Below are 26544 nucleotides of genomic sequence, written 5' to 3'. Positions count from 1 at the left end.
TTAATGATCAGTAGTAGCCTTTATTTCTGCCACATGGAAGACACTGCTTTGTTTTCCCTTCCTTCGATTGTTATTTCCTGAGCTGTGCTTGTTTTTTAGTTTAGTAGTTTGTATTTATCTGGCAAAGAAAAAAAGATGGAGTCAGTTCAATTAATTCAAAAGTCTGAAATACAGAATCTTTTAAAGTTATTACTGTTAAGTATAAAACTTAAAATAACTAAACATGAGTAAAATAAGTGATTGAAATAAGTAAAATTACATTTATAATACAGCATTTCTTCTTAATATAACAATAAATATCCTTTGGACAGGTAAGATCTCATTCTTTAAATCTAAAAGTTGATGCAATATTAAAGGAACTTCTTAATTTCTTAAAATTTTTGTTTTTAAAAGTTATTTCTACCATGTAATAATCTAATAAATCAAAAAGTCAAGATTAAAATTATGGGCCTTTATTCTTTAAGACTTATAGATATTGTCATTGAATTATTTGCAAATTCTTGATCTGTGCTAAACTGAGTCCTGAAATAAGTCATATATATGTGAGATTTACATACACATAATTTATGCTCATTGTAAATAAGGGGCCAAGTGACTTTCACATTATTTCAGTTGTAATAATATGAAGTCTTTATTAGTAGCAAACTTTTTTCACCATATAAAAAAATCATCTACCTTCTCCCATATATTAGCGATTCACAATTTAAATATTTGGGAGCCACTTATTAAATTTCTGAAGTCAAGATTTAAATATGTTATGTATATCATCATTTTTGCCCTTCTTTGCATTCGCAGATCTCTCTTAATGAGACCACAATATTTGAAATTTCATGTTATAGAATATATCAATCAAAGGATGAAATCACTGTAGAATATTGGGTTAGCTTTTTAAAGGAACTTCTCTCTCTAAATGCTATAATATATTGAGAAATAGCTGGGCTTGGGACTCTCCCTAGGTGGGTGTAGGAATCAGCATATCACCCTGAGTGCCATCCCTTCACTGTCCACCACCATAGAACGCTGTTAAGAGCATACTTAACAGCGTATGCTCTTAATACACCATTAAGAAAAGAAGTGACAAAAGAACAGCACAGACTAAGGAGAGTATGTGAAGGCCCAGGGATTATGGTGTGTGAACATTTGTTATTTTTTGGCCACATTGTTTTTCTCTGGTTCATTATCTCTGGCCCATGGTGTGCATCTGGGTGGGGCCCTGTTGATAAACTCAGTGCTCAAATGCTAAACTGACTTTGGTGGCAGAGTGACAGAAAGGCGGAAAAGAGGGTGGGCACCTCAATTCCATCATCAGAGCCCTGATAAGATGGGCATGTGCTTCCTGCTGAAGCCACCCCTGTTTCACCAAACTTCCCTTCAATTGTGTGAATTCAGCCTTAAACGCATGTGTGTGCATATGCACACACATGCACATGCACAGTCTCTCACACACACAAACACACACACAGCATTAGCTATATTGGGAGAGGCAACTGAGAGAAGTTTCATTCATAAGTAACTCACTGTAAAGCTAGTTTCTCAAAGAAATTTAGAATACTGTATGCTACCACATACAGCTGTGCAAGTTATTCATTGCACAGAGACTACAATGTGAATGGGACCCCCAACTCTGTGCAGTGTACAATCTGCACAATTGTACATGGCAGCCCTGCAGGGACTCTGAATATTTGTATAATTTTGGTATGAAAGTAAGAGGCTTTGGCTGTGTTGGCTAATCTGAGAAAGCAGGTTGGGAAAGAGTATGATAAGGGAGCAAAGAGGAAGGTAGCAATGAGAATGAAAGGAAGCACTGTAAAAGCGGTAGCAAGTAATTCCTGCCAGTGCCTCACCTGAAGCGCCTTCTTGCCCTGTGCTGATGTTACATTTTGACCCCTGGTGGATTCTAGAGCAGAAACCACAACAATATCTCAATATTCCATTCCACCTCTATTGTTACTACAATAGAAGTATTAAGATTCAATGTTAAAAGATTCAGTTTATTGACAGCTTTTTGTGAAAAAGTCATGTCTGTCCTTTCTATCTATAGACTTATAATTGTAAAAATTACCTTTAGGTTGTCTTACTTGTTTTTTCCATTGGCCTTTTCTTGTTTTACTTTCCTTTCCTCACATTCATTCCCCTGAGAAAGGGAGGACAGATGAGGCACAAGATTGAGGAAATTAGAAGAGGATTTGACAGGAGAGGAGAGAGCCAGAAAATAGTGGGGCAAAGTGGAAGAGAGATCACTAGAGAGAGAGAGGAAGTGAGGAGGAAAGAAAAAAGCCAAAAACAGGAGAGAAAAAAGTCACAGAAGGAGAGAGAACTTAAATTCGAGTCTTAAATTCAAATGATGTTCCAACCTCCTCATCAAAAATGTCTTTATTCTTTCCGATGGAGCCCACTGTTAAATTTCACAGTTTCCCCCACTCTTTCTCTTTTTAGCCCTGGTTTCATAAACAAAGAATGAACCTGGCTGCTTAGGATTCCAAGGGTTTGATTTGCGGTAGTTAAGAGGAAAGTGGAAAAGAAAGATGGGTGGGGGAGGGGAGGACACTCCCAGTATTTCTTAAATGATTTCCCTCTCTCTTATTTCTTGAATCTCTATCCTTTTTCTCATTTCTTTCCATCTTGGAAAAATACCACGGGATCATAGATAAGCCTATTGTTTGGGCTCACTGTAAAGAAATCAGCAAAGTTAAGGATTATAAAGCTTAGAAAGGTAAGAAATTGAAAGTCAATAAAGGAGAAAGATGGACCCAGATCCATAGAAGATGGGTTTAGCCTGGGCCCTGCCTTGTAGGCTTTTCATAAAAACAGTACATTTGCAGTGCTACTTTACCCAAAACCTTACTCAAAAAGGAGAAAAAGTGTCATTCTTTCAAACTACTGAGAGGTTGGAGAGATGAATTGTAGACCATGGTCCCCAACTAGCCCTGCCCAGGAGTTGTGTGAATGTAAATCTGATGGGGTTAATAAAAACAGTGATTTGTTTTACTGCCGTGGGAGCAGTTATTATTCTGGCTCCTGCCTAGAATAGAAACCACATTTACAGACTCACTTTCTGTCTACATTCAGTCTAAATTCAATGGGACAAGGGATTAAAATTCTACTAATCTTTGCTTTTCTTGGGGTGAAGAGTGTTGAGTGTGAAAGGGGAAAAAAGAAGTGATTCAGAGGAGTGTGATAAGGGGGAAAGAAATGCTAATCAGAGGGAAAATTGAAAAACTGTACAATCCTAAGTAGGAAAAGTGAGAGGATATAGGAAAGGAAAGTGGGAAGAATGAGAAAGTACATGAAAGAAAACAAAGCAGGGACAATAATTAATACTTTGTGAAAACTGCATGCCAAATGTGTATATTGTACCTTCTTCATGATTTAACAAGCTCAAGAGTGGAATTTTGCTGCACGTTTGCTGTATCTTTCCTCAGATCCTGATTTCCAGAGCCCCATTCCAAGCTGCCTGATAAATTTACATAGATGGGCCACCAGAACCACAAATATGAGCTAAGAAAATCATAGCAGCAGAAAGGGCCTTGAGACAGCCAGTCATGCCCTCCTCATTCCCCCACCCATATGCACACACATTTGATAGATGAGGAAACTGAGGCCCAGAGAGGTTAAATGATGCGTTCATGAAACAGAGGAAGTGCAGTTAGAACTCAAACCTAGGGCTTTTGATTCTAGGTTCAGTGTTTCATAGCTGATTTCTTCACCTTTTCCTTCCAGATTTTCTTCCTTTTCCCAGCTTGCTTCATGGACTCACTACCTCCTAGTCATGTTGCCTCCCAAACTCTGTCCTCCTCAGTCCTTTTTTTCTCGTGTCCGCACAGGTAGTTAGTCATTAAAGCTTGTTGACTGTGTGTTCATGTCCTTGTTCTCAGCTCATTGCTTCTTGCCTGGCCAAGACTTTGGTACCCTTCACCGAGACTATTATAATGACATTCTGCCTCTAGCCTCTTCCAGCTTCTCTTAGAGACTGCAGTCAGAGTATTCATCCTAAAATGTAATGCTAATTTTGTCATTTCCTTGGCTTTCCGTGACTCCTCCTTACCTACCAAGTAGTACTTTCCAAACTTCTTAGTGTGGATTAAAACCCCCATGACCTGGCTCCTGCCTTGCTTTCCAGCTGCCTCTCTCACTACTCCTAAATTAAACATGCCCAGCACTGTCTCATCCCTTTGATTTTGCCCACACTGTTCCTTATATCCAGGATATTCTTGTTTCCCCTTTCCTAACTCAAAGACTGCCTCCTTCATAGAATCTTTCATGATTTTCTCTCTTGAGCTAAAACTAAGTTCTCCACTTTTCTCATATAGGGCCTATAACATTCCTATTTATGTTATTTGTGCACATGTCTTGAGGCCAGGTAATAGGTCCCGTTATTTATTTTTAATCTCTCCCAGAGCCTGTCACAGTGCCTCATATATAATAGATAGGCAATGAACGCTTGTTCAGTTGAACAAAATTGAGTTTGTGCCAGAAGACAGGTAAAAGAATCAGTCACATTTAAGATGAAAATAAAAGTATCAATGTCCTACATTAATTTCAAATTTCCATGGCTAAAATAAGGAGTGCTTTAGAAGGTACAAAGAATGTACTAATTATATGCTCCTGTACTAATTATGTATTAGTGGTAAGGCTGTTGCTAGATTTATCCTTGTCTTTAGAAAATAAGGGGAAAATGTTTGCCTGTGTAGGATATCTCTGGAATTTTTACAGGTTTGATTTCTTTTTGAAATAAAATTTGGGATAGAAATTGATAAATGAAAATTCTATATATTGAGAAGAAAATTTTGTATTTTTCTGATAAACTATGATAGCATTTTCCTACATTGTTTTCAGGTTTAATACTGTAGATTGGAATATAGGTAAAACCACATTACAGTGAAGTTCACCTGGTATTTTGGACACTAAATTCCAGTGGGAAGGCCCAAAGACAAATCCTGCTTGTATAAATAGCTTTCCTATAATCATTTGCTTTTTAAAAATTTTATTGAGCTAACATTTATTTATAGCATTATATGAATTTCATGTGTACAACTTTAGATTTCTACTTTTGTATATCTTATAATGTGCTCCCCACCAAAAATTTATTTTCCTTCTGTCACCATACACTGATCCCCTTTACCCATTGAGCCCTCCCCACCAATTATTTGCCTTTTTTTTTTTTTTTTTTTTGGTAGGACTCTTGCAAAAGTGACTAAAAATGTCTTCAAGTGTTTTTGGTATTCTTTTCCTCTCCATTTACATTCAGTGAAGTGTGCTTCTGTGTTCCTTCCATGATGTTGTTTTATGTGCATGACTGGAGCTGAGGCCTATTCTACCCCCCAGAAGTTAGACAGTAACTTAGAAGTGGGTCAGCAGCAAGTAAGGGGAGAAATCTCCACCGGTGCCTACACGACAGCCTCTACTTCAAACACTTGTTACAAGTTAAAGATCCCGAGACATGGAAATATGTAAGGAAAAAACTGCCAGAAAAAAACATTAAATGGTATCACCTGACAGCGAAGCAGAAGCCAAAGACGTAAGCAGGAAGAAAAGAGGGGCTAGGTGGTTTTAGATTTACCAAGAAATTGAGTTGTGGATCAATTCCCTTCCAAATCAGCAGGAATAAGGCCGTATCATGTTCAGGTTCTGCCCGCAGAGCAACCTTGGGAGTGGTTCACGCCCAGTGAGTTAGACATTCAGGGAACTAGGGAACTCTATCGGCACAGAAAAAAGCAAAGTGATGCCTACCACTTGAAAGATAGCATGAATATAGTCTTTGAGGCAGTTTCTGCAGGATAGGACTCTCACAATGGAGCAAAGGCAGGAAAGGGAATGCATCAAAACATCTAGCTGGATTCCTTTGTTCTTAACTACTCTGTTCTAGGACCCAGAGGTGACTGTTTGATACCAGGGATCACAAAGAAATGTAGTGGAATTTGTTTCATACCTGAAGTGTCTGAATCAGTTCTCCTCCTCCTGTAAAAATAAATAGCACATTTCAAAGTTTTGCCAGTATAACCACAAATACTTAGAAAAGAATTACTAGGTATGAGATAATCATTCTCTAAGTACTTTGTAGGTAGTAATGAAACATATTTAGCAAGCCAAGGGTATTATTCATTATAATACATCTTAGAGTAAAATTACCTAAATTTTTGTAACATGTAAGCTATCCAACATGTAAAAGCTATAAAAGTGAGTTGTTTGTAATTACATATAACCTATTTTTATTGTAACTATCACCTCTCACTCAGTGAGGCTGTGACCATCCCTATCCTGCTACCTCTCGAGCCCCTGAAAATTCATTTGAGGTTGAGACTCAAAGAAGCTAACTGCTGCTGCTCTGGGGCTTCCGTAAACAGAGTCAGCTGTGTTGGGAATATAGGCTCTCATAGACACGTGGGGTACATTCTGGAATGGATGGGTGACTGGGGTTACAGTGCCTACTCTGCTAGCTCTTCATCACAATCTCTATGGCCCTGTTGGGAATCTTGTAGGTGAATAACATACCCAAGTATTTGTCCAAGTCAGTACACTTCTTATGGTTTAGTGGATAAAATAGGAGACTAGCTGTCAATTTTTCAGGCTATTTCACTTTCAGAGATGTCTTTGGATAAAGAAGTTTGTTTTCTGCATGCCTGATTTTTAAAATTAATATCAAAAAATACTTATTTTCGTAACCTCATTGACATGCTAAAATATAAACTTGTCAGTTAATTTTCACCAAATCTTTGTTCCTTGGCTACATTTCAGTGACTCTTTTGGAAGTATTGCTGTTTGAGTAAAAGGGTTTGGGAAGAATAATTATCCTTAGATAATATCTTCCCAGATAAATGTGCAAAGACATAATTCTGATCCATTTAAGAGGTCTGGCAAATCCATGCAGTTCAGGTTCTACAATGGATCTTAAGGTTAAATTAGTAATTTTCTGAGAAGTTTGCAAACAACTACTCATGTACCAAGTAGGTCTGGTGATTTAAATAAGGTTGAGTTTAATGATAAAAGTTTTCAAGAGACTGAGAAATATCAAGAAAGTGTACTTTAAAAAAAAATAGGTGCAAATTAAAATAAAGCCTGCCATTATCCTCTTTCAAACAAAGGGAAGAGTCACAGTAGCACTATTGCCAAGGTATGAGAAGGAATATAAATGCTTTATAAAGTAAATCCTTCACTTCTAAAGCACCTAAAATGACATTATACAAGTCTCCAGCGTCTTTCACTCATCTAGATTTAAGTTGCTCAATTTACATTTTAAAGACCAATGAATCTGAGGGCAAAATATTCAACGACGTCATTGTTTAATTTTTTTTTACCATTGTTCCAAAGTATAAAGTTAGAAAGTGTCACTGAAATCCATGGTCTTGGAGAAGAAAAATGAATATATACTAGAATTTATTTATCACTCTCACGGTGTCCTGACTTAATCCTGCAGTTGTCCCAGGATTAAGCATCAGTGAATCCCATTCTGTTCTTTGATCTTATCACATCTTTTATTTATAATGAACATTCTCAAATTAGGCTCTAGCTAGTAATTAAGTTCCTGATGTAAATAGGCAATAAAATATAATTTATGCTTGATTAAATTGGACTTAAGAAGATTAGTCAGAACCAAAATTTGTTTTTTGCTTTGTTTTTATCTATTTCTTTCTTTCTCTACAGTAGGGTCAGCAGATAGATCACACAGGACGCTGAGAGACTGAAGGGCAGCGCCTGGAAGAGTTTGGGATTTGCTAACCAAGATCCTTTTCAATCTTTAAAATTCTAAGATTTTTGCTATTTATATAGGCATTCATTTTCTCATTTCTAATAGTGATCATAATAGTGAGACTTACAAAATTTTGCACCTGCAGATCATTTTTCAACCTAAAAACTTAAGTTCTCTCTACAATTTTTAATATTTAAAAAAACTGCTAAGAGCTTATCTAATGCTCAGAGGATTTTTAGGGTAGCGAGACTGTTCTTTACGTGGATATGTGTCAGTATGCATGTGTCAAAACCCACAAAACTGTGCAACACAGAGAATGAACCTTAAACTAGGGACTATAGTTAATAATAATGTATCAATATTGTTCATTAATTGTAACAAATGTACCACACTAATGCAGGTGTTAATAATAGGGGAAACTGAGGATGAGAGGAGGGTGAGGAGGTGGCAGTGGGGTGGGTATACGGGGCCGTATGTACTATCTGCTCAATTATTCCGTAAATCTAAAACTGTACTTTAAAAAAATTTACTAATTATTTTTTTTAAGGCATTAAAATTTAATCCAGTGCTTCAGGGCATCTATTATTTGCAAAAGGGCAAGGAAAGAAGTTGAAATGATTTAAACAGTTAACCTTGTTAGATTTTGAATCGTGTGCTTCTGAAGCCTTAGACAAGGGCGGGACAGAATTTGAGACATAATGAATGAAATAAAGCAGAAGGAAGATGTCAGAATGATCAGACCTGATTAATTATTATTTAGGACAAATTGCTAGGTTGGATGGATTCATTTTTATCTCCTTTGTTTTTTAGAAATCTTATGCTTTTCTATGAAAGTCATACTCATACACAGCAAAATATATATTTTCTATTGAGTGGCACCTGCTTCTATACCTTTGCCTCTTACATTCTTTGTTTTTCTCTCACTACTTCTGACAGATGATTGATTACTTTTTAAATCTCCCTTCCTTCTTTCTCCTCTAACACATCAGACTTCCAGTAGTCCTCCTGGGCATTATTTAGTTCCACTGAAAGAACTCAGTGGTCACCATCAAGAAATAATAGATCAGTGTTCTGAAGGAAATTTCTCTATTTCAGCTACTTCTCCACCCTCAATCTGAAGCAAGAAAGTTTCTTCCATCCGGAAAATAAATAAATAAGTAAAAGCATTCCATCTGAAAGCAGCAGAATACACATTCTTTTTAAGTGCATATGGAACATTCTCCAGGATAGATCACATGATGGGCCATGAAACAAGCCTCAGTGAACTTAAGAAAATTGAAATCATATCAAGCATCTTTTCCTACTACAATGCTATGAGCTTAAGAAATCAACTACAAGAAAAAAACTGCAAAAACCCACAAATACATGGAGGCTAAACAATATGCTACTAAATAACCAACGGATCACTGAAGAAATTAAAAAAAAAAATACCTAGAAACAAATGAAAATGAAAATACGACGATCCAAAACCTGTTGGACGCAGCAAATGCAGTTCCAAGAGGGAAGTTTATATCAATACAATCTTACTTCAGGAAACAAGAAAAATCTCAAATAAACAACCTAACTTTACACCTAAAGCAACTAGAGAAAGAACAAACAAAATCCAAAGTTAGTAGAAGGAAAGAAATCATAAAGATCAGAGCAGAAACAAATGAAATAGAGATGAAGAAAACAATAGAAAAGATCAATGAACTAAAAGCTGGTTCTTTGAAAGGATAAACAAAATTGATAAACCTTTAGCCAGGCTAAATGAAAAAGAAGAAGTTACAGCTGACACCACAGAAATACAAAGGATCATAAGAGACTACTACAAGCAACTATATGCCCCCAAAATGGACAACCTAGAAGAAATGGACAGATTCTTAGAGAGGTACAATCTCCCAAGACTGAACCAGGAAGAAATAGAAAATATGAACAGACCAAACACAAGTATTGAAATTGAATCTGTGATTTAAAAACTCCCAACAAGCAAAAGTCCAGGACCAGATGGCTTCACAGCTGAATTCTATCAAACATTTAGAGAAGAGTTAACACCTATCCTCTGAAGCTATTCCAAAAAATTGCAGAGGAAGGAACACCTACAAACTCAGTCTATGTGGCCACCATCACCCTGATACCAAAACCAGACAAAGATACCACAAAAAAAGAAAATTACAGGCCAATATCACTGATGAACTTAGATGAAAACATCCTCAACAAAATACCAGCTAACCAAATCCAGCAATACATTAAAAGGATCAGGGCTTCCCTGGTGGCGCAGTGGTTGAGAGTCTGCCTGCCGATGCAAGGGACACGGGTTCGTGCCCCAGTCCGGGAAGATCCCACATGCCGTGGAGTGGCTGGGCCCGTGAGCCATGGCCGCTGGGCCTGCGCGTCCGGAGCCTGTGCTCCGCAACGGGAGAGGCCACAACAGTGAGAGGCCCGCGTACCGCAAAAAAAAAAAAAAGTATCATACACCATGATCAAGTGGGATTTATCCCAGGGATGCAAGGATTTTTTCAATATTTGCAAATCAATCAGTGTGATACACCACATCAACGAATTGAAGAATAAAAGCCATACGATCATCTCAATAGATGCAGAAAAAGCTTTTGACAAAATTCAACACCCATTTATGATAGAAACTCTCCAGAAAGTGGGCATAGAGGGAACCTACCTCAACATAATAAAGGCCATGTATGACAAACCCATAGCGAATATCATGTCAATGGTGAAAAACTGAAAGCATTTCCTCTAAGATCAGGAATAAGACAAGGATGTCCACTCTCACCACTTTTATTCAACATAGTTTTGGAAGTCCTAGCTATGGCAATCAGACAAGAAAAAGTCATGAATTGATTTTTTTTTATTGGGGTATAGTTTATTTACAATGTTGTGTTAGTTTCTGCCGTACAGCAAAGTGAATCAGCTATATGTACACATATATCCCCTCTTTTTTGGATTTCCTTCCCATTTAGGTCCACCACAGAGCATTGAGTAGAGCTCCCTGTGCTATACAACAGGTTCTCATTAGTTATCTATATGAATTGATTTTTAATATATTTTTTAATCCAAGCTTCAAAGCTCTTGGTCATATAGGAAAAATTTCTGAAGAAGCCTCCCTTGAGTTTGAGCTGATTGTTCTTCCTATGGCTATGAAGGGGAATCCTCATTTTGGCTCTGGGGCCTCAGGAGAAGCCCTCACAAGCCTTGCTCAGCCCTGCTTTGTACCTAGGACTGGCTTCTCATAAGGCAACAGTTCTCAAACCTGTTTGTACATTTGAACCACTGGGAGGCCTATTACAACACAAAATGCTGAGACCATCCCGGAGTATATGATTCAGCAGGGTGTGGTGGGCCTGAGAATTTACATCATTAACTGGCTCCCAGGTGATGCTGCTGACCAGCCACACATTAAGAACCACTGGTATAGAAACCCTAGATAGGACACGATGCTTTGCTTAAGCATACAACCAAAAGTATTGAAATTATAATCAAGATCCACCAACACGTTGAATGTATTGGCACTTGGATCTAGAGGCCCTGGAATTGTGAGAAATGTGGCTGCCCAGGAGCAAAAGCAAATGTTACTCTGACTTCAAGGCTTAGGAATCCTCTAAGGATCATCCATATTCCTTTCCTTCCCTGGACCCCTTCTTAGCTGGGAAAGAAGGTTAAGAAGAAAGCCAGTTTTGAACACTTAACCCTCAGTCAATTAAGATATTTTGTTTTTTGTTTTTGTTTTGACAGAATAGCCAACTTTCTTTTATCTACACTGTTGGAAATGAAGTAATAGTGACAATAATGATCATTTACTGACCACCTAACATGTCCCATTTATAATTGTTATGCAGTCAGTCAGCTTGGAATTCTATTCCCTCGGAGCTCCACCCTTCCTTCAGATCTCTGCCATTCCTCAGAGAAGCAGTTCCTGACCACTTATATAAAATATCCCTACTCCCTCCTCAAATCCTTCTGTTACTTTTTGTTTTCTCACAGCACATTCCAGCTGGCATAATATACTTCATTTGATTATTATCTATACCCTCCACTAGAATGAAACACTCCGTGACTTGTTTTCACTGCTGTATTTCCAGTCTCTAGCACATAGAAGGTGCTCAGTAAATATTATTGAATAAATGAATCAAACTTTTAAAAAGTGTTTCCCTGTTTTCCCCTGTTCCTTTTTATATTTAAAAAGAACTTAGACATAATTCATGACATTCCTCATTTTCATTCTTGCTAATAAAGCATTTAGATCTCTATATTTTTCTCTGGTTTCTCATTAGCTGTTATTCCAGAATGATCATATTAATTTTTATCTTTATAATACCACAGTGTCTCTCACATTCATCTTGCAATTGGGTATTACAATTATAAAAATAGTTTTTCAGATTATTAAGTTATTCATTGGAAATGTAGAAAAGGGTAAGGGATATGTAGAGAAGAAAATACAGAGAAGTGTAAAGACAAAAATTCCCGTAATTACTCTAGCTTCTAACTCCAAAATGTGGACATCATGATTCTGTTGTTTCCTTCAGCACACACCACTGACACCAGGCAGATAGCCCAGAATGCCAACTGAATGGTGTGAGAAGTTGGTGTGAAAATAAAAATTAGACAAAGTTGAACCAAATGTGGATAATTGAGTTGATTATGTTATCATTCAATTACATTGTATGTTATGTCTGAGAATCTTCAGCGAACAATGCCCTAGTTGCAGGGACTTGAAAGCATGCACTTATTTACATACTTCACATCTTAGCATCACTTGGCATTTCCCTGCCTCACATACCTGGATTCTTCAGCCTTGAGAGCCGTGCTTTTAGAGTCTGTTGTCCTCATTTCAGAGGGTCTATCACTCATCTCTTTGGATTTATTTGTCTCACCTTCTTCTGGAGTCAAGGTAGTTTGAAAACATCTTTCACCTTCAAAAGTCAGCATTAGGTTTGAGATGGTGACATGTTTTGAGGATTCTCTAAACTCATTCTTAACTTTTGTATCTTGTAGACAACCAGCCTTCAGAATATTTTCCTGTTTTTCCTTTGAAAATAACAAGCAGCAGCAAATCAGGGAGCAGAAGAGCATCTTACAGAAGCAGATTATTTAAGGAGCAGTAATCATTTCATCTATATTTACTGAGTGGCCTCAAGTACACAGGCACAATGATGAGGGGTGTGAGGCTTGGTATTGCACAGCCATTGAGAAGAGCCCAGGTGGGCACTGGAGGAGGGCAGCATGGGGACCTGACACAGCACGTGCTAAAACTCATGTGGTCAGGTACACCAATGTCACCTCACACAAGAAAATTAGGACTCAATTGCAGGACTTCCTCTCCCTGAATTGGCAGGAAAGGAAGGTTTTCTAGAAATGCCTTGACGCCTGCTCCCCAATTCAAGGTTGCTCTTGATTTAAGAGCATCTAATAGGTGACAGCAGTTGGAGGTTCCTAGTAATACTAAAGAGTTTGTTTTTCAAAAGACTTAGAATCGAAAACTTTGTACCCTAAAATATCTCCCGTTCTAATGTCCTGGTTTCTGTTAATACACCACTTCTGTCGCTCCCCGCCTTCCTTGGAATCTCTCTCAGGCCTCAGAGCAATAGGTCAGCCGGTCTTAAGGACTCTGTCTCTCTGGGACTTCCCTGGTTGTCCAGTGGTAAAGAATCTGCCTTCCAATGCAGGGGACGCGGGTTCGATCCCTGGTCAGGGAACTGAGATCCCTCATGCCGCGGGGCAACTAAACCTGCGCGCCTCAACAAGAGAGCCCGCGTGCCGCAAACTACGGAGCCCATGAGCTCTGAAGCCCGCGCACCACAACCAGAGAGAAGCCCATGCTCGGCAATGAAAGATCCCGCATACCGCAACTAAGACCCTATGCAGCCAAAAATTAAAATAAATAAATAATAAATCTTTAAAAAAAGACTCTGCCTCTCTGATGTCCTTCACATCTGCACCTTCTTCCTCCCTTTGTCATTGTGTAGTCCATCACCTCTACAGCTGTTCCTTGAAAATAATGCAATTATCTTCTTTAAAGCGAAAACATTTTTTTCTGACAACAAAAGTAATGTATATCTATCATAGAATATTTAGAAAATCCTAAGAGCTATAAAGTTAGAGGAAGAAAATTATTGCTTGCTTGATACCACAGGCCAGAAATAACTACCATGACACATTTCATTCCGATCTTTCTGTCCATTTATTTATTTTGAATGTGTCTGCTTTGTGGTCATATCCCACATTTTTCACTTAGTGATTTATTATAAAAATTTCCCCATGTTATTAAAAACTGTGTAAAGCTACTTGAATTTTTCTAATTAAAAATTATTTTTATTGTAGGAAACAGAAAATTCAGAAATATATAAAGAAGAAAACATCAATTGCTTATAAACTTGCAATCTAGAAATAAACTACTATTAACAATATGACTTTTCCCCCTCCTATTGTCTGTGTGTGTACATGCATTTTTATGTAATAAGGATCATATTCTTTACTTCGTTTTTCACTCAGGTTTACATCATAAACATTTTTCCAAGTAAAGAAAAATTCTCCAACAATTTTAACAGCTACAGAGTAGTCATTCGTTTAACAAATATTTCCTGAGTGACTATGATCTTGCCAGTCACTGTGGTTGCTCCTGAATGAGATAAACATGGCACCTGACCTTTGTGGATTTAAATTCATTTAGCCATTTGTCTGTGGTGGGTGTTTAGTTTACTTCCGTATTTTCATTATTTCATTTTTATAAACATGGTATAGATGTGGTATGATTAACATCTTTATAGCTAAATCCTCATTCCTACTGATGATTAACTCCTTAAGAAAGATTCTTAAAAGTGGAATCACTGAGTCAAAGGGTATCAACATTTCTAGGTTCTTGACTCATAATGATTTCAAGAAAGTTTGTTCCAATTCTCACCCTACCATGCATCTTTACAAATTCCAAGGTGACCCCACCTTTACTAACACTGACTATTTTTATTCTTTTAATTAACAGTTTTATAGGTGAAATTTTTTTCAAGTTTGCATTTCTTTGATTACTAGTGAGGTAAAACTTTTCCACTAAATTCATTAGCTAGCGTTTTCTTCTTCTGGAAATGTCCATCTTTGCCCTCTGCCATTTTTCTGTTGTGGGCCCCACGAAGGTTTCTCAGCAGCAGTCTACACACTGATCTCTTTACCTGCAATCCATCCTTCCATCAGATTAATCTTTTAAAAACACAGCTCCTTCACTCCCTTACATATAGAGATTTTGTGGCTAAGGTTTGCCCAGGTACTGAGTCTACACTTCTTATTTTGGCATTCAAGGTTTGCAAGCAACTTTCCATCCTATATCCTAATATTTTCCACATATATTATGCTCCAGCCAAACTGATTTATTCTCAGATGTGTCTCTGTGTTTTTCCACTTTCTGGCCCTTTCTAAAGATGCTCACTTGGGTATTTTATTTTCTTATTTCCACCTTCACTTCGTATTGAAATTTCACCCCATCCTTCAGTATACTTCATAATTTTGTGTACATTTAAACCTTAATATAACCCTTGCATGATATTAATATCCTCATTTGAGAGATGAGGAAACAGACTCATGCAGGTTCAGTGACTTGGCCAAACTAATATGCAGCAGGGCAAAATTCCAACCCAGGGCTTCTGACTCTGATACCAAAGTTCCTTCTATCCCACCATAGCTTTCTGATACAGGGTTAAGTTGTATGGTATGGATGTTCACTGCCTGTTTCAGGGAACATCTTACAACTCTTTTACACCAGGGTTCAGGTATCAGAACTCATTATTAATATTAGGTTACTCAGAGTAAGTTCCATAGCATTTTGATAATCGATGTCAGGTAGCTTACCAAAGAAGGTGAAAGAGAGTGATTATTAGAGAATGAAAGTCTTCCATGTCACATACCTTTTCCTCCCGCTTGGCCCTGAGTATGTCATCATTTTCAAACACCACTGTGACCCCTGAGCCCACTGTGACATTGCAGATGTCTGTGACTTCTGTGACTTCTGTGACAATTCTTATATCTGGGGCCTCGGTGACCTCATTTTCTGGAATATCCGTGACATCGGTGACAGCAGTGATGTCCGTGAATTCCGAGAAATCAGTGCTTTCTATGTCATTGATGGGGTCTGAACATGTGTACAGGTATGGGGTCTGTACAGCTGTGAAGGCTGCCATATCCATGATGTCCACTGACCCTGTGATGTCTGTGCTGTTTGTTATTTCTGAGAGGCTGGAGTCTTCCGACACTTTGGAAGCTTTGGCTTTCTCCTCATTCAAGAGGGAGATGAGTTTCACCCACTGACAGAATAGGGTGTCTTGTTTGCATGCAGGGGCACAGAGCTGTAGGTAGTAGGCTTGGCCACTCACCAGCTTTACTTTGATGCGCATATTCTCAGCATCATGCACAGAAAGAGTCACAAACTGCAGAGGGAGAAACCTGCAGACAAATGCAAATATCATCTGGAGGCCTGATTGGAAACTATCATGAGGACTTCCCTTTTATAGCAGTTTGTGGCATGAGACTCAGGACAACAGGCGTGTCTCTCTGACAGGCCTGGGGAGGGGCAGGCATGGGATGGGGTAGGACCTTCTTGTGGACATATGTTCCCAGGTCTGGTTCTTAGCTTTTGAGGGTCAAAACTTTGATTTTTAGTACATGTAATCAGGATCCTTGCCTGAATCATACTAAGACTCTAATGAACTAAAATATCAAATAATTATTATTTATTTAGGAGAAGTTGTCCCATTTAGTTAATCCTGCAAGGTTGAGACTGAGAGAAGTTAGTGATTTGCTGTGGGTCCTACAGCAAGTTGGTGGCTTGAGACAAGACCAGAGCTAATTCTGATGGAAGTTGGGATAGGGTGGGGGGAATGTTCTAGAGAGGCATTTTATTATGAGCCTTTAGTTCCTGTTACTTAGGTTTAATTTTTGAAAAGTAAATGGCCTGTTTGACCTCCAGGTTGTCAAACTATCTCCCTGGACTTTAAGGATGTGACTCTCTCATCTGCAGCAGGGAGCACAAATGAGATGCTCCCTTGGACCATTTGTCATCTGTGTTTCTATTCTCAGCTCCTCAGGGGTAAAGCATGTTTTCTGAGATGTCTTTAACCTCTTCCCTTTGTAACTCACCTGGTGAGCACCAGATTCTCTGGAGAAGGAGATGTCAGAAGACTTTTAAAAAGGGGTTCTGAATCTTTCTGGGCGGCCGGTGTCAGATGTGCCAACAGTATCACATTGGGGGTCTTGAGGGTGGGACTGAAAGAGCAGATGCCTACAGTCACCCAGTTGGCTCGGTTATGAAGGTAAATGGATTCACCTCTCCTGTTGACCTGAGGCAGAGAACAGGAAGAGGAGTTTTCTGTTAAAGTGTGTGGCCCTGACAACCTCGTTTACCCAAGCAGTGTAGGAATAAAGAAGAAATGAACCATGATGCCTTTGTTCATGTGAATTCTTACAGATATCACAGAGAACAGACAGACACAGTCTCTGACCTGTGGGGTCCACTGGGGAAGGCGAACATTAAACAAGTATGTCACTAAGTGTTGTTATAAGTGTTACTGAGTATAGTCAGCACAGGGTGCTGTGCTGTGGAGCACATCACAGAAAACTTGACTTGGGAGGAAGAAGGCAGTGGTGTGCTGATAAGTGTGTAACCACTGTCTCTTGGAAGATACTCATATGTTTATTATCAATTTCACTGGTATAAAAGATGAGTAGCACACAATTTACAGACAATGATATACCATACTCTTTATGTTAAATCCATACAACCAATTGATTCTCCCAGAAGTCAAACTCTTGTATCCATAACCTCCAGATAATAGTAAAATGTAGTAATATAATAGGAATGATGAGTTTTGAGTATTTGTTGCCTTTTTTGGGGGGGTACTTTTAAAAAACATTCACTTATTTATTTATTTCTGCTGCACCGGGTCTTAGTTGCGGCACGCGGGCTCTTGGTCACAGCATGTGGACTTCTTAGTTGCAGCATGCAGACTCTTAGTTGCAGCATGTATGTGGGATCTAGTTCCCTGACCAGGGATCAAACCCAGGCCCCCTGCATTGGGAGTGCAGAGTCTTACCCACTGGACCACCAGGGAAATCCCTTGTTGCCTTTGTTTTGAATAGTTTTATTTATAAGTTTATACAATTTAATTCTTAATGATGGCTGTGTTTAATAACGACTTGTAAACTTCCTGAACACTTACCAATCGGCCAGCTCCAGCACACCCTCACCATAGGGTCAGAAAATCCTCCCCTGAGGAAGGGACCTCTAGCTGACACCTGAACAATGTGGGACATAGACTGGCTGAGAATCTCTGCCAGTTGGAAGAGGACGAGACTGGAAAGTGGGTAGACAGGGATGTGAAGGAAGCCAGAGAGGGGAAACACTTGGTTTCTCAGCTGTACATTAACTGCTTCAAAAAAAAATAAATGACTTAAAAGCAAATATATTTAGAAAGAGATTGTAGCCTACACTATTGATTACCTACCCAAAGCCATGCTCCTATTCTTCCGGATTAATGGAATTCTGGTTTTGTCCAGTATCTACCCCTCAGGGATGCTGCCCCAGCTGAGGAGCTAAATCCTGATCCACCTAAACTGGTCATGGTGATCCATTCCATCCCCTGGCCAGTGATTGCTCTCAGCAGGCCCTGGCCAATGAGACACTACTGGGGGCCTCCTGGAGGCTCTGGGAAAGGGTTCTCAGCCCTCACAGACAGTTCAAGGATGAGACACATCCCTTCTGTTGCTGGCAGCTGTCATGTCCTGTTTGCATGTGATATCCCGAAGGGAGTGAATTTGAGGGTGACAGAACAAAAAGAGACAAGCCGGGTCCCTGATGACTCCCATGAGTGAGTTGATGTCCTGTGGTTCTTTCACTCTACTTGAGATAATTGTTGTTCTTTTTCGCTCACAGTTGAGTCAGGAACCTTGGTGACTTGCTGCCAGAGACATACCGACCACAAGAGGTTGTGTGTGTTAAAGGGAATAACGTATCCAGACATGGGGCCTTGTCTGATTTATAGAATGCTGACTGCCTCTCCCAGTGGTCATTAGAACTTGAAAATGGTTATTTGAAAAAGGTGCAGAAGTGTGAAAAATAAAATAAAAAGATTATTCGTAGGAAAGAAGCACACAGAAGGTAAAGAACATCAAATCACGGCATCACATGCGTTCTGGGGAATAACTTAAACATTAGTGTTCTTCGAGGCATCACCTCCCTCCTATGGTGTCCGGAAGTGAGGAGGTCTCCCATCAGTGCAGAGAATGTGTGTATGTTGTTGTTCCTGTCACTCCTTTGTAGAATCAGCCGAGGGGCTGCTTAAATGGGCGTGTTTCACGTTAGACTTGGTTGTGACATTTCCATGAAGTTTAAGGGTATGGCCCACACCATTTAACCCATTTCCCTGTTTCTTTGTCTGAATTTTTTCCCCCCCTTTGGCCATACCTCACAGCGTGCGGAACTTCCCCAACCAGTAATCGAACCTGCACCTCGCTGCAGCGGAAGCGCAGAGTCTTAACCACTGGACCGCCAGGGAAGCCCCTGTCTGAATAATTTAATGTTGAATGTTTAGAGGAAAGTTAGAACTGCTCTCAAATGCATTGAAGTGTAGTTTCATTCATAATATAGGTACATATTTAGGAGAAGGAAACTTTTCTCCCTGACACAATTTGACAATTATATTTTACCTTCAGAACTAAGAACCAAAATGCATTTTAATCCCTAGTTGTGTCATAGATATTATTCTTTAAAATGTCTCCTAAGTTAAGGAGTTATCTGAGTGCTTTCCTGTGGCAGAATATTCTAAAAATGACTATAATCTCTTTGTGTAGTTTTGGGGAGATGACGACAGAATGAAAATTTCAGAAGACTTGGGACAGAATTTCTAGGTAAGAATTTGTTGGGAAAATTTGAAATGAATTTTCCTTTTACATTATAATTATTTTAGGTTGTTTGAAGTTCCCAAACTGTTCCCTTTAATTGTATCACTCATTCCCTTGCCACGTTAAAACAATTTTTCCAACCTTTTCTGTTGTCTTTGAGAAAATTAATTACCAAAGTTATTGGAACTTAATTCAGGGCTCAATTATTATTTACCTGGATAAAATTGCTCTCTAATATGGGAGGAGATACAAAAGGGGCATACTCTCCTTCATCCAACATATTTTGAAGCTCTCCTGGATCCTTGGAGTCTGGGACACAGATGTCATCTTGCTCGTCGATCCTCGTAGTAGACTTCCTGTTATTCTTCTTCATTGTGCTTATGTATAAACCTCAGAAAGTTGAAGAAATGGAAATACAATGAACAGAGACAGAGAAAATCTAATATGATAATTAAGTTGCCTCACGTATCCACTAATTCAACAAATTTTATCAACATCTATGACATTCCAGGGACTGTGATGGGTGCTGGAGATCCATGTGAATAAGACCAATAAGATGCCTGCCCTCACGCAGGTTACAGTCTCTGGGGAATCAGCGAGTAAGCAAGAAGATGTTGGATGATAAGGGCTACAAAGACTCTGGATCAGATCCATGTGATAAAAAGTGTCTGGGGTGTGGGGCTGGCAACAGAAATTAGTTAGGGTGGTTAGGGGAGGCCTCTCAGCATACATCCCCCCTCCCCAAACCATTATTTTCCATCTTCCTAATTAATGGTACCTCTATCCTTCCCAGCATGCACAGGCCTAAAGTCCTTTTCTGTAAGTAGGGTATACCATACTAACCATACTAACCTGAGACCATCTCTTCCTGACCATTCACCCATGACCGAGGCTTAGTGAACAGTGGGTATCTAACTAGTCACTGACAGCTGTACATCTCCTGCTCTCGCTCTGGCTCTCTCTTCAGAAACTGCTTCAGTAGACACCAATGGCTCTACATCATTGGATTTCACCTTTCATCTACCAGAAATCACAGAATTCTAAGAAAGGAACAGGCCCTAGAATGCGATTCTGTTCAAACCTTCAAAAGATCACTCTTCCTTCTTCACAAACTCCACGCCAGTTAGAGGAAGCGTCCTTAATTGGCAAGCAGTAAGTCCTGAATGCTTATTTCCACTTCAGTCCTTTCTCAGAGATCCTTTTTTTCCTTCCCCTAGCCAAGCTAGAGGGTAGCAGTGAACATGCCCCATCTCTGTCCCAGCCAGGGCCTGGGACACAGAGACCACCGCTGCCTGCTATCCCATGAGCGTGTGACTCTGGGAATTCTCATCAGACCTTCTGATGGTGACAACGCAATGCCCCCCTTCAGCGCATCTTACACATGAACATAGGGAAAGTGAAATGACTCAAGAGAAAGTGAAATAGTCCAGAGGAGCCAAAATGTAAAAAGAATGAGACAAAAGAGATCATTCAGGAAAAAAAAGAGAAAGAGATAAAGCAACAACAATCAGCTGAAACAGAGAGGATGGAAAATAATAATCAACAAAATGTATTTAGTTCTTGCTTTGTGGCAGGCAATAATAGCTTTACATGCACTGTCTCATTTGATTCTAAAAGCACTATGAAGTAGCATTTTTAAGATGCTCATTTTATACACCATGAGGCTTGGAGAGGGAAAGTAACTTACCCGAGGCCACACAGCTTATAAGTCCCCACACCAGGAATCAGAACCTCATAGTCTGACTAGACGAGCTTATGCCATGGCCTAAGGTTCAGTCCTGCCCTAAGTGCTTGGAAAGATGGATGTGAGAATCGGCAAGGGTGCGAGGGGTCAGGATAGGTCAGGACGTATGGGAAAAAGGAAAAGGAGGGTGAACCAGAGACAACAGAAGGTGCCTTCTCCTTCTTCCTGTTCTCTTCCCTTCCTGAATAATTTAGTCCTAAATCCATTAGCTGGGACAAAGGGAGGCAGGACTCTGTAATGGAGGGAGTGAGGAGCCACAGCTCAGGACACAAGGGAGGCAAGAGGGTATCTATTACCAGGAGAAGGGGTGCAGCCCAGTGTAAGAAATCAGGGCTGAGCAGCCTGAGGAGGGGGTCTGAGAGGGAGAGAGGACGGTGGCAGAGATGGGTAATTGGTCCATGCAGGGGAATTGATCTAATAAAATAGGAGGCCATGAGACTCTATGTAAATTAAAATTTTGATGAGGAACAGAAGAATATTTAGTTCAAAGTACCTCTCACCAACATATTTATCAGTGTCAAGGGGAAAAAGTAACTTTACAGTGAAGAAGCCGGGCAGACACCGTCTCAGATGAAGTGAAGAGTGAACACTATCAGTAATGGGAAAAATTAAAATGGTGTACCACCTTACAGGATGCAACGAGATGCACAAATCATTCTGTGATATTCCTCCCAAAGACGCATGGCCTGAATCTAATTATTAGGAAACATCAGACAGATCCAAATTGAGGGACATTCTACAAAATAACTGGCCTGTGATCTTAAAAAAATGTCAAACTAATGAAAGTCAAAGAAAGAGTATAGAGCTGTTCCAGACTGAAGGGGGCTAAAGAGACATGACAGTGATTCTGAACTGGATCCTGTGGCCATGCAGGCCATTACTGGGACAACTGGCAAACGCTGAGTGGGGTCTCGGGATTAGGTGGTGGTAATAGGCAATGCTCCTGTCCTGGTTTTGATGGTTGTATTTTGGCTGTGTAGGAGAATGCCCTTGATTATATTTGGGGAAAATAGGGCAACAACTTGGCAAATTACTCTCGAAAGCTTCAGGAAAAAAAAAAGTCTTTGTATTGTACTTGCAATATTTCTGTTTGTGATTGTTTAAAAATTTTAATGGGAATAATAATACAAGGAAAGAGGAAGGAAAAGAAGGTATAGACCAGGGGTCCCCAACTCCTGGGCCGTGGACTGGTACCAGTCTGTGGCCTGTTAGGAACCAGGCCGCGCAGCAGGAGGTGAGTGGCTGGTGAGCAAGCGAAGCTTCATCTGTATTTGCAGACGTTCCCCATTACTCGCATTATTGCCTGAGCTCCGCCTCCTGTCAGATCAGTGGCAGCGGTGAGTTGTATAATTATTTCATTATATATTACAATGTAAGAATAATAGAAATAAAGTGCACAATAAATGTAATATGCTTGAATCATCCTGAAAACGTTCCCCACCCCCAGTCCATGGAAAAATTGTCTTCCATGAAACCGGTCCCTGGTGCCAGAAAGGCTGAGGACTGCTGGTATAGACGAGAGCATGGAGGAGGGGAGATGGATGAGTTCTGAGTGTTTGGCCATCAGTGCAAAAGGCTGTATTTAGCCACTTCAGGATTCCAAGGAGAGAGCTTTGCAATAGCAATGAGAGAATCCTCACAGTGATAGGATGGTAGGAAAAAGGTACATAATGGCCCATTGCCATCTAGGTTTTCTCTCCTCCATGACATCCAGCAGGACAAGGCATTTATTTTATCATCGCTGAGTGGTTGAGAAACAATGAAGCTGCCTTAGAGAATCAGAGGACACAGCAAGTGCTGAAAACATCAACTGGATTCTTTGGGGCCTAAATATATGGGGATCTCCTAGAATCTGACAAGAAATCACAAGAAAGGTGCATTTTTAGATGAGAGCAAGGTATGACGGAGGAAGGAAAGCAAAGGTCAGCAGCCTTTTGGTTCAAGGTTACCAGCAATATCACAGCAACTATTCACCCTTCACTTCCCAGAACAGCTGTGATTGCTTACACTTTTGTCCCTATCAGCCCAGACGCTCTACTATCAGTTCACGTGTACCTGCTTGAGGTCTAGAAAAGCTGATCCCTGTAAGCAATGTCTTTAGTACAGCATCATTCCCAGAAGAGGAAAGAAGAAAAAGCCTGGAAAGAGGAGTAAGTAGAAAGGGAAGGGAGAGAGAGACCAAGGGTGAGGGAGCATGTGGCAGTGTAGCTCTACGTGGTCCCCCCACCCCCATATGCACCATCACCTCTTACCTCAACTCAGGGACAAGCCACAATCCTCTCGGAGACAAAGTTTTTAACTCACTTCATTTTGGGCTTCCTCCTTTTCATGATGAAGTCTTCTGTGAAGGAGACAAGAAATGGAAAATAAAGTGTACAAAGGAAGAAAATTTCAATACTAATCCTTACTTTCATTTACTACATGAGGATCATGCCTTAAAAGGAGTTCCTCTAGGGACTTCCCTGGCGGTCCAGTGGTTATGACTCTGCGCTACCGCTGCAGGGGGCATGGGTTCGATCTCTGGTCAGGGAACTAGGGTTCCTCATGCTGTGCTGAGCGGGCAAAAAATAAATAAAGAAAGAAAGGCTTTTGCCCATGCTGAAATTAAAAAAGGAAAAAAAAGAGTTCCTCTAATTACACTAGTGGTCAGAAGGTTGCTGTCTATATTTAAGCTGAGCTGTTGGCAATGGTGCCAATCACGGTTTTTGGTGAGTGGAATCAGAAAGTCATGAGTCTGTAGCCCATAGTTGGCCTGAAACTGCCAAATAAGTGAAATCCTGGGCTCCTATAGTCATGAGGATATTTGATAATGTGACAAAGCTAGTAATATAGACTCAAATAACCATTGTGCAATGGAGGGTCGTAAGAAGCCTGGGTTATTGTCTTCCTATAAAGAGCCAGAGCACTCTATTCAACTCTCTACCATCCCAACTGGTAGTTGTGTATATGTATACACTTACATATGCTCATACTATTTTGTCACTAGTATGTAGTTCTCACACTGTATTGTGGTTGCAGACACTATAGACAATCCTTTTTCCTCTCCATAAAATTCTGAAATAAGCCCTTCAGGAACACCTGGGACCAGGTGAACTACAACTATAATTGCTCACAGAACTCAAGTGCTGTAAGGCCAGTATGGAAACTCGTGTGGTGGGGATATAAAGAATCTGGAGTCAGACATATCCAGTTTCATATTTGGGCTCTGTCACCTGCTACTTGGTGACCTTGGCATGTTACTTAACATCCCTGAGCTCAATTTCCTCATCTATAAAATGAGGATAAAACCACCCAACTCGGGACTTCCCTGGTGGCACAGTGGTTAAGAATCCACCTGCCAATGCAGGGGACACGGGTACGATCCCTGGTCCGGGAAGAACCCACATGCCGCGGAGCAACTAAGCCCGTGCGCTACAACTACTGAAGCCCGCGTGCCTAGAGCCCTTGCTCCGCAACAAGAGAAGCCACCGCAATGAGAAGCCCGTGCACCTCAATGAAGAGTAGCCCCCACTCGCTGCAACTAGAGAAAGCCCGTGCAGCAATGAAGACACAACACAGCCATAAATAAATAATAAATATATTTAAAAGGGAAATTTAAAAAAAAACAAACACCCGACTCAACTCAGTGTTGGGACCACTGGATGCACCAATGTATAAAAAAACACTAAATAGCATGGCTATTGCACAGTGAGCACCTGTAGCTGCTTGTGCTGGTCCACCACACCTGACCCTGTGTCCAAAAGTATAATCTCCTCAGTGTTTGCTGGGCTGGGTTCCTTCTTGATCACTGTTAGTTTCATATTTCCCAAGTTTCATTCATTCTAAGGAATGAAGGCATTTCCTCAGCTTAAAAACTGTGAAATGGAGTGTACCTTGTGATCACTCTCCACTGGTGGGGACAATTGCATGGTGGTTATCATTTGGCTGTACCTGCATGGACTTAGTCATGGTTGTTCATATTAAATTATGTACACTGGTTGTACTGCATGGGTTGCATTTAATTGCCATTTAAAATGTGGTCCCAATGGGTACCTGAAAATCTTTTGTTGACACCTTCTGGTAAGATTAAGAAAGTTTCTGTATAAAACTTGCAGAATGCACATCAGAGTATTGGAAGAAGGTCCAAGAGACCAGAGTGGAGCACTCCTCTAAGAAATGCACAGAGGATGAGGGCACAGAGAGTGACAGATAAATATTGTGTGGAAGAATCCCAAGTAGTAAGAAAGCATTGAGTTATATAATTAGCTGCATTTTTTTCTTTCTCAGTGGTCCATAGTATAACGATGTATCTTATAATTGATGGATCTCAGATTTGATAAAACACAGTAGTCAACTCTTGCTCATCCACAAGTGGATGATAGAGTACACATTTTTGGGGAAAAAAATCACTTAACAAAGTGACAACATCCACATATTGGAGGATGCTGTTCACAAACACATGCCACTCTGTATGCGCCCTGTGGCCCTTTCCCAGCACAGTCATTTATGTGGCTTCCAGAATCCCTGGATCTGAGAACAGTTCCTCCAGAGAGAGGATGATCTCCCAGGGGAGCAGGCATAGCTGTGGATCCAAGGCCACAGAGAGGGAGGAGAGAATGAGGAGAAGGAAGGGCTCCAGGGGACTGGTAGCCAAGACCAGGCCTGGCCCCTCTTGTCCCCTTTGAACCCCGGAACAAAGGTAGGGGTCAGCTAAGGAACAAAGAATGTAACCATATCTTTTATCTTCTCTGGTTTGATGCTTTTTGTTTGTTGCTAAATATTTGTTCTGGAAATACTTTGATACTTTTGGATTATGTGTATGGATGGTAAATGTGTGCTGAATTTTAACTAGTTTTGTTGTAACTGTAATGTGAGATTATCTCTCTGTATACCAAAGCCTCCACCCCTAACCTCTTCAGTTATCCTGGTTAATTAATCAAGATAGCACTGCTCTTATGGAATAGGAATCGTTCTGTGAAACCAACTGTGTGGCTGTGCACACGCACAGCACCACACATTTTGTCAGTGGTCCAAAAGCAGGGTCAGCTGTTAACTATTTACTAGGACCACTCTTTTTTTTTTTTTTTTTGCGGTACGTGAGCCTCTCACTGCTGTGGCCTCTTCTGTTGCGGAGCACAGGCTCTGGACGCGCAGGCTCAGCGGCCATGGCTCACGGGTCCAGCCGGTCCGCGGCAGGTGGGATCTTCCCGAACCGGGGCACGAACCCGTGCCCCCTGCATCGGCAGGCGGACTCTCAACC

The 26544-nt window shown here is 40.2% G+C and overlaps 1 protein-coding gene across 4 annotated transcripts; it reads right to left on the bottom strand.

Moving 5' to 3' along the window:
• On the bottom strand, positions 1-23374 carry GARIN2 (golgi associated RAB2 interactor family member 2). Of its 4 annotated transcripts, none has more exons than XR_003682048.2 (7): positions 19776-20032; positions 16802-17001; positions 15574-16108; positions 12462-12709; positions 5930-5958; positions 5561-5696; positions 1-118 (listed from the first exon to the last, which is right to left on the bottom strand). XR_003682048.2 is itself a non-coding variant. In XM_028496103.2 (7 exons), exons 2-7 carry the CDS (start codon positions 19932-19934, stop codon positions 5671-5673), a joined length of 1197 nt encoding a protein of 398 aa, XP_028351904.1. In that variant the 5' UTR covers positions 19935-19951; positions 23361-23374; the 3' UTR covers positions 5076-5670. The 4 variants fall into 4 exon arrangements, 3 of the variants coding, with proteins under 3 accessions (XP_028351905.1, XP_054944517.1, XP_028351904.1); XM_028496103.2 differs by lacking the exon at positions 1-118 and adding an exon at positions 23361-23374 and having other exon boundaries at positions 5076-5696; positions 19776-19951; XM_028496104.1 differs by lacking the exon at positions 5561-5696.
• Between the last annotated feature and the right edge of the window lie 3170 nt (positions 23375-26544).

The sequence above is a fragment of the Physeter macrocephalus genome, chromosome 11, assembly GCF_002837175.3.
Source record: "Physeter macrocephalus isolate SW-GA chromosome 11, ASM283717v5, whole genome shotgun sequence".
NCBI classification, from domain to species: domain Eukaryota; kingdom Metazoa; phylum Chordata; class Mammalia; order Artiodactyla; family Physeteridae; genus Physeter; species Physeter macrocephalus.
The sequence above is the reverse complement of the archived record's forward strand: the minus strand, read 5'-3'. Positions and strand labels throughout refer to the sequence as shown.

What these genes read in the sequence shown, in the direction of transcription:
- GARIN2 (XM_055088542.1), bottom strand. Translation starts at nt 19,934, where the DNA reads ATGAAGAAGAATAACAGGAAGTCTACTACGAGGATCGACGAGCAAGAT. An exon ending in TAGAGAGCAATTTTATCCAG is followed by an intron (nt 17,002 to 19,775) that starts GTAAATAATAAT and finishes TCTCTGCCTCAG; the next exon opens with GTCAACAGGAGAGGTGAATC. An exon ending in AACTGATTCAGACACTTCAG is followed by an intron (nt 3,230 to 5,929) that starts GTATGAAACAAA and finishes TTTCCTACTTAG; the next exon opens with GATTGTACAGTTTTTCAATT.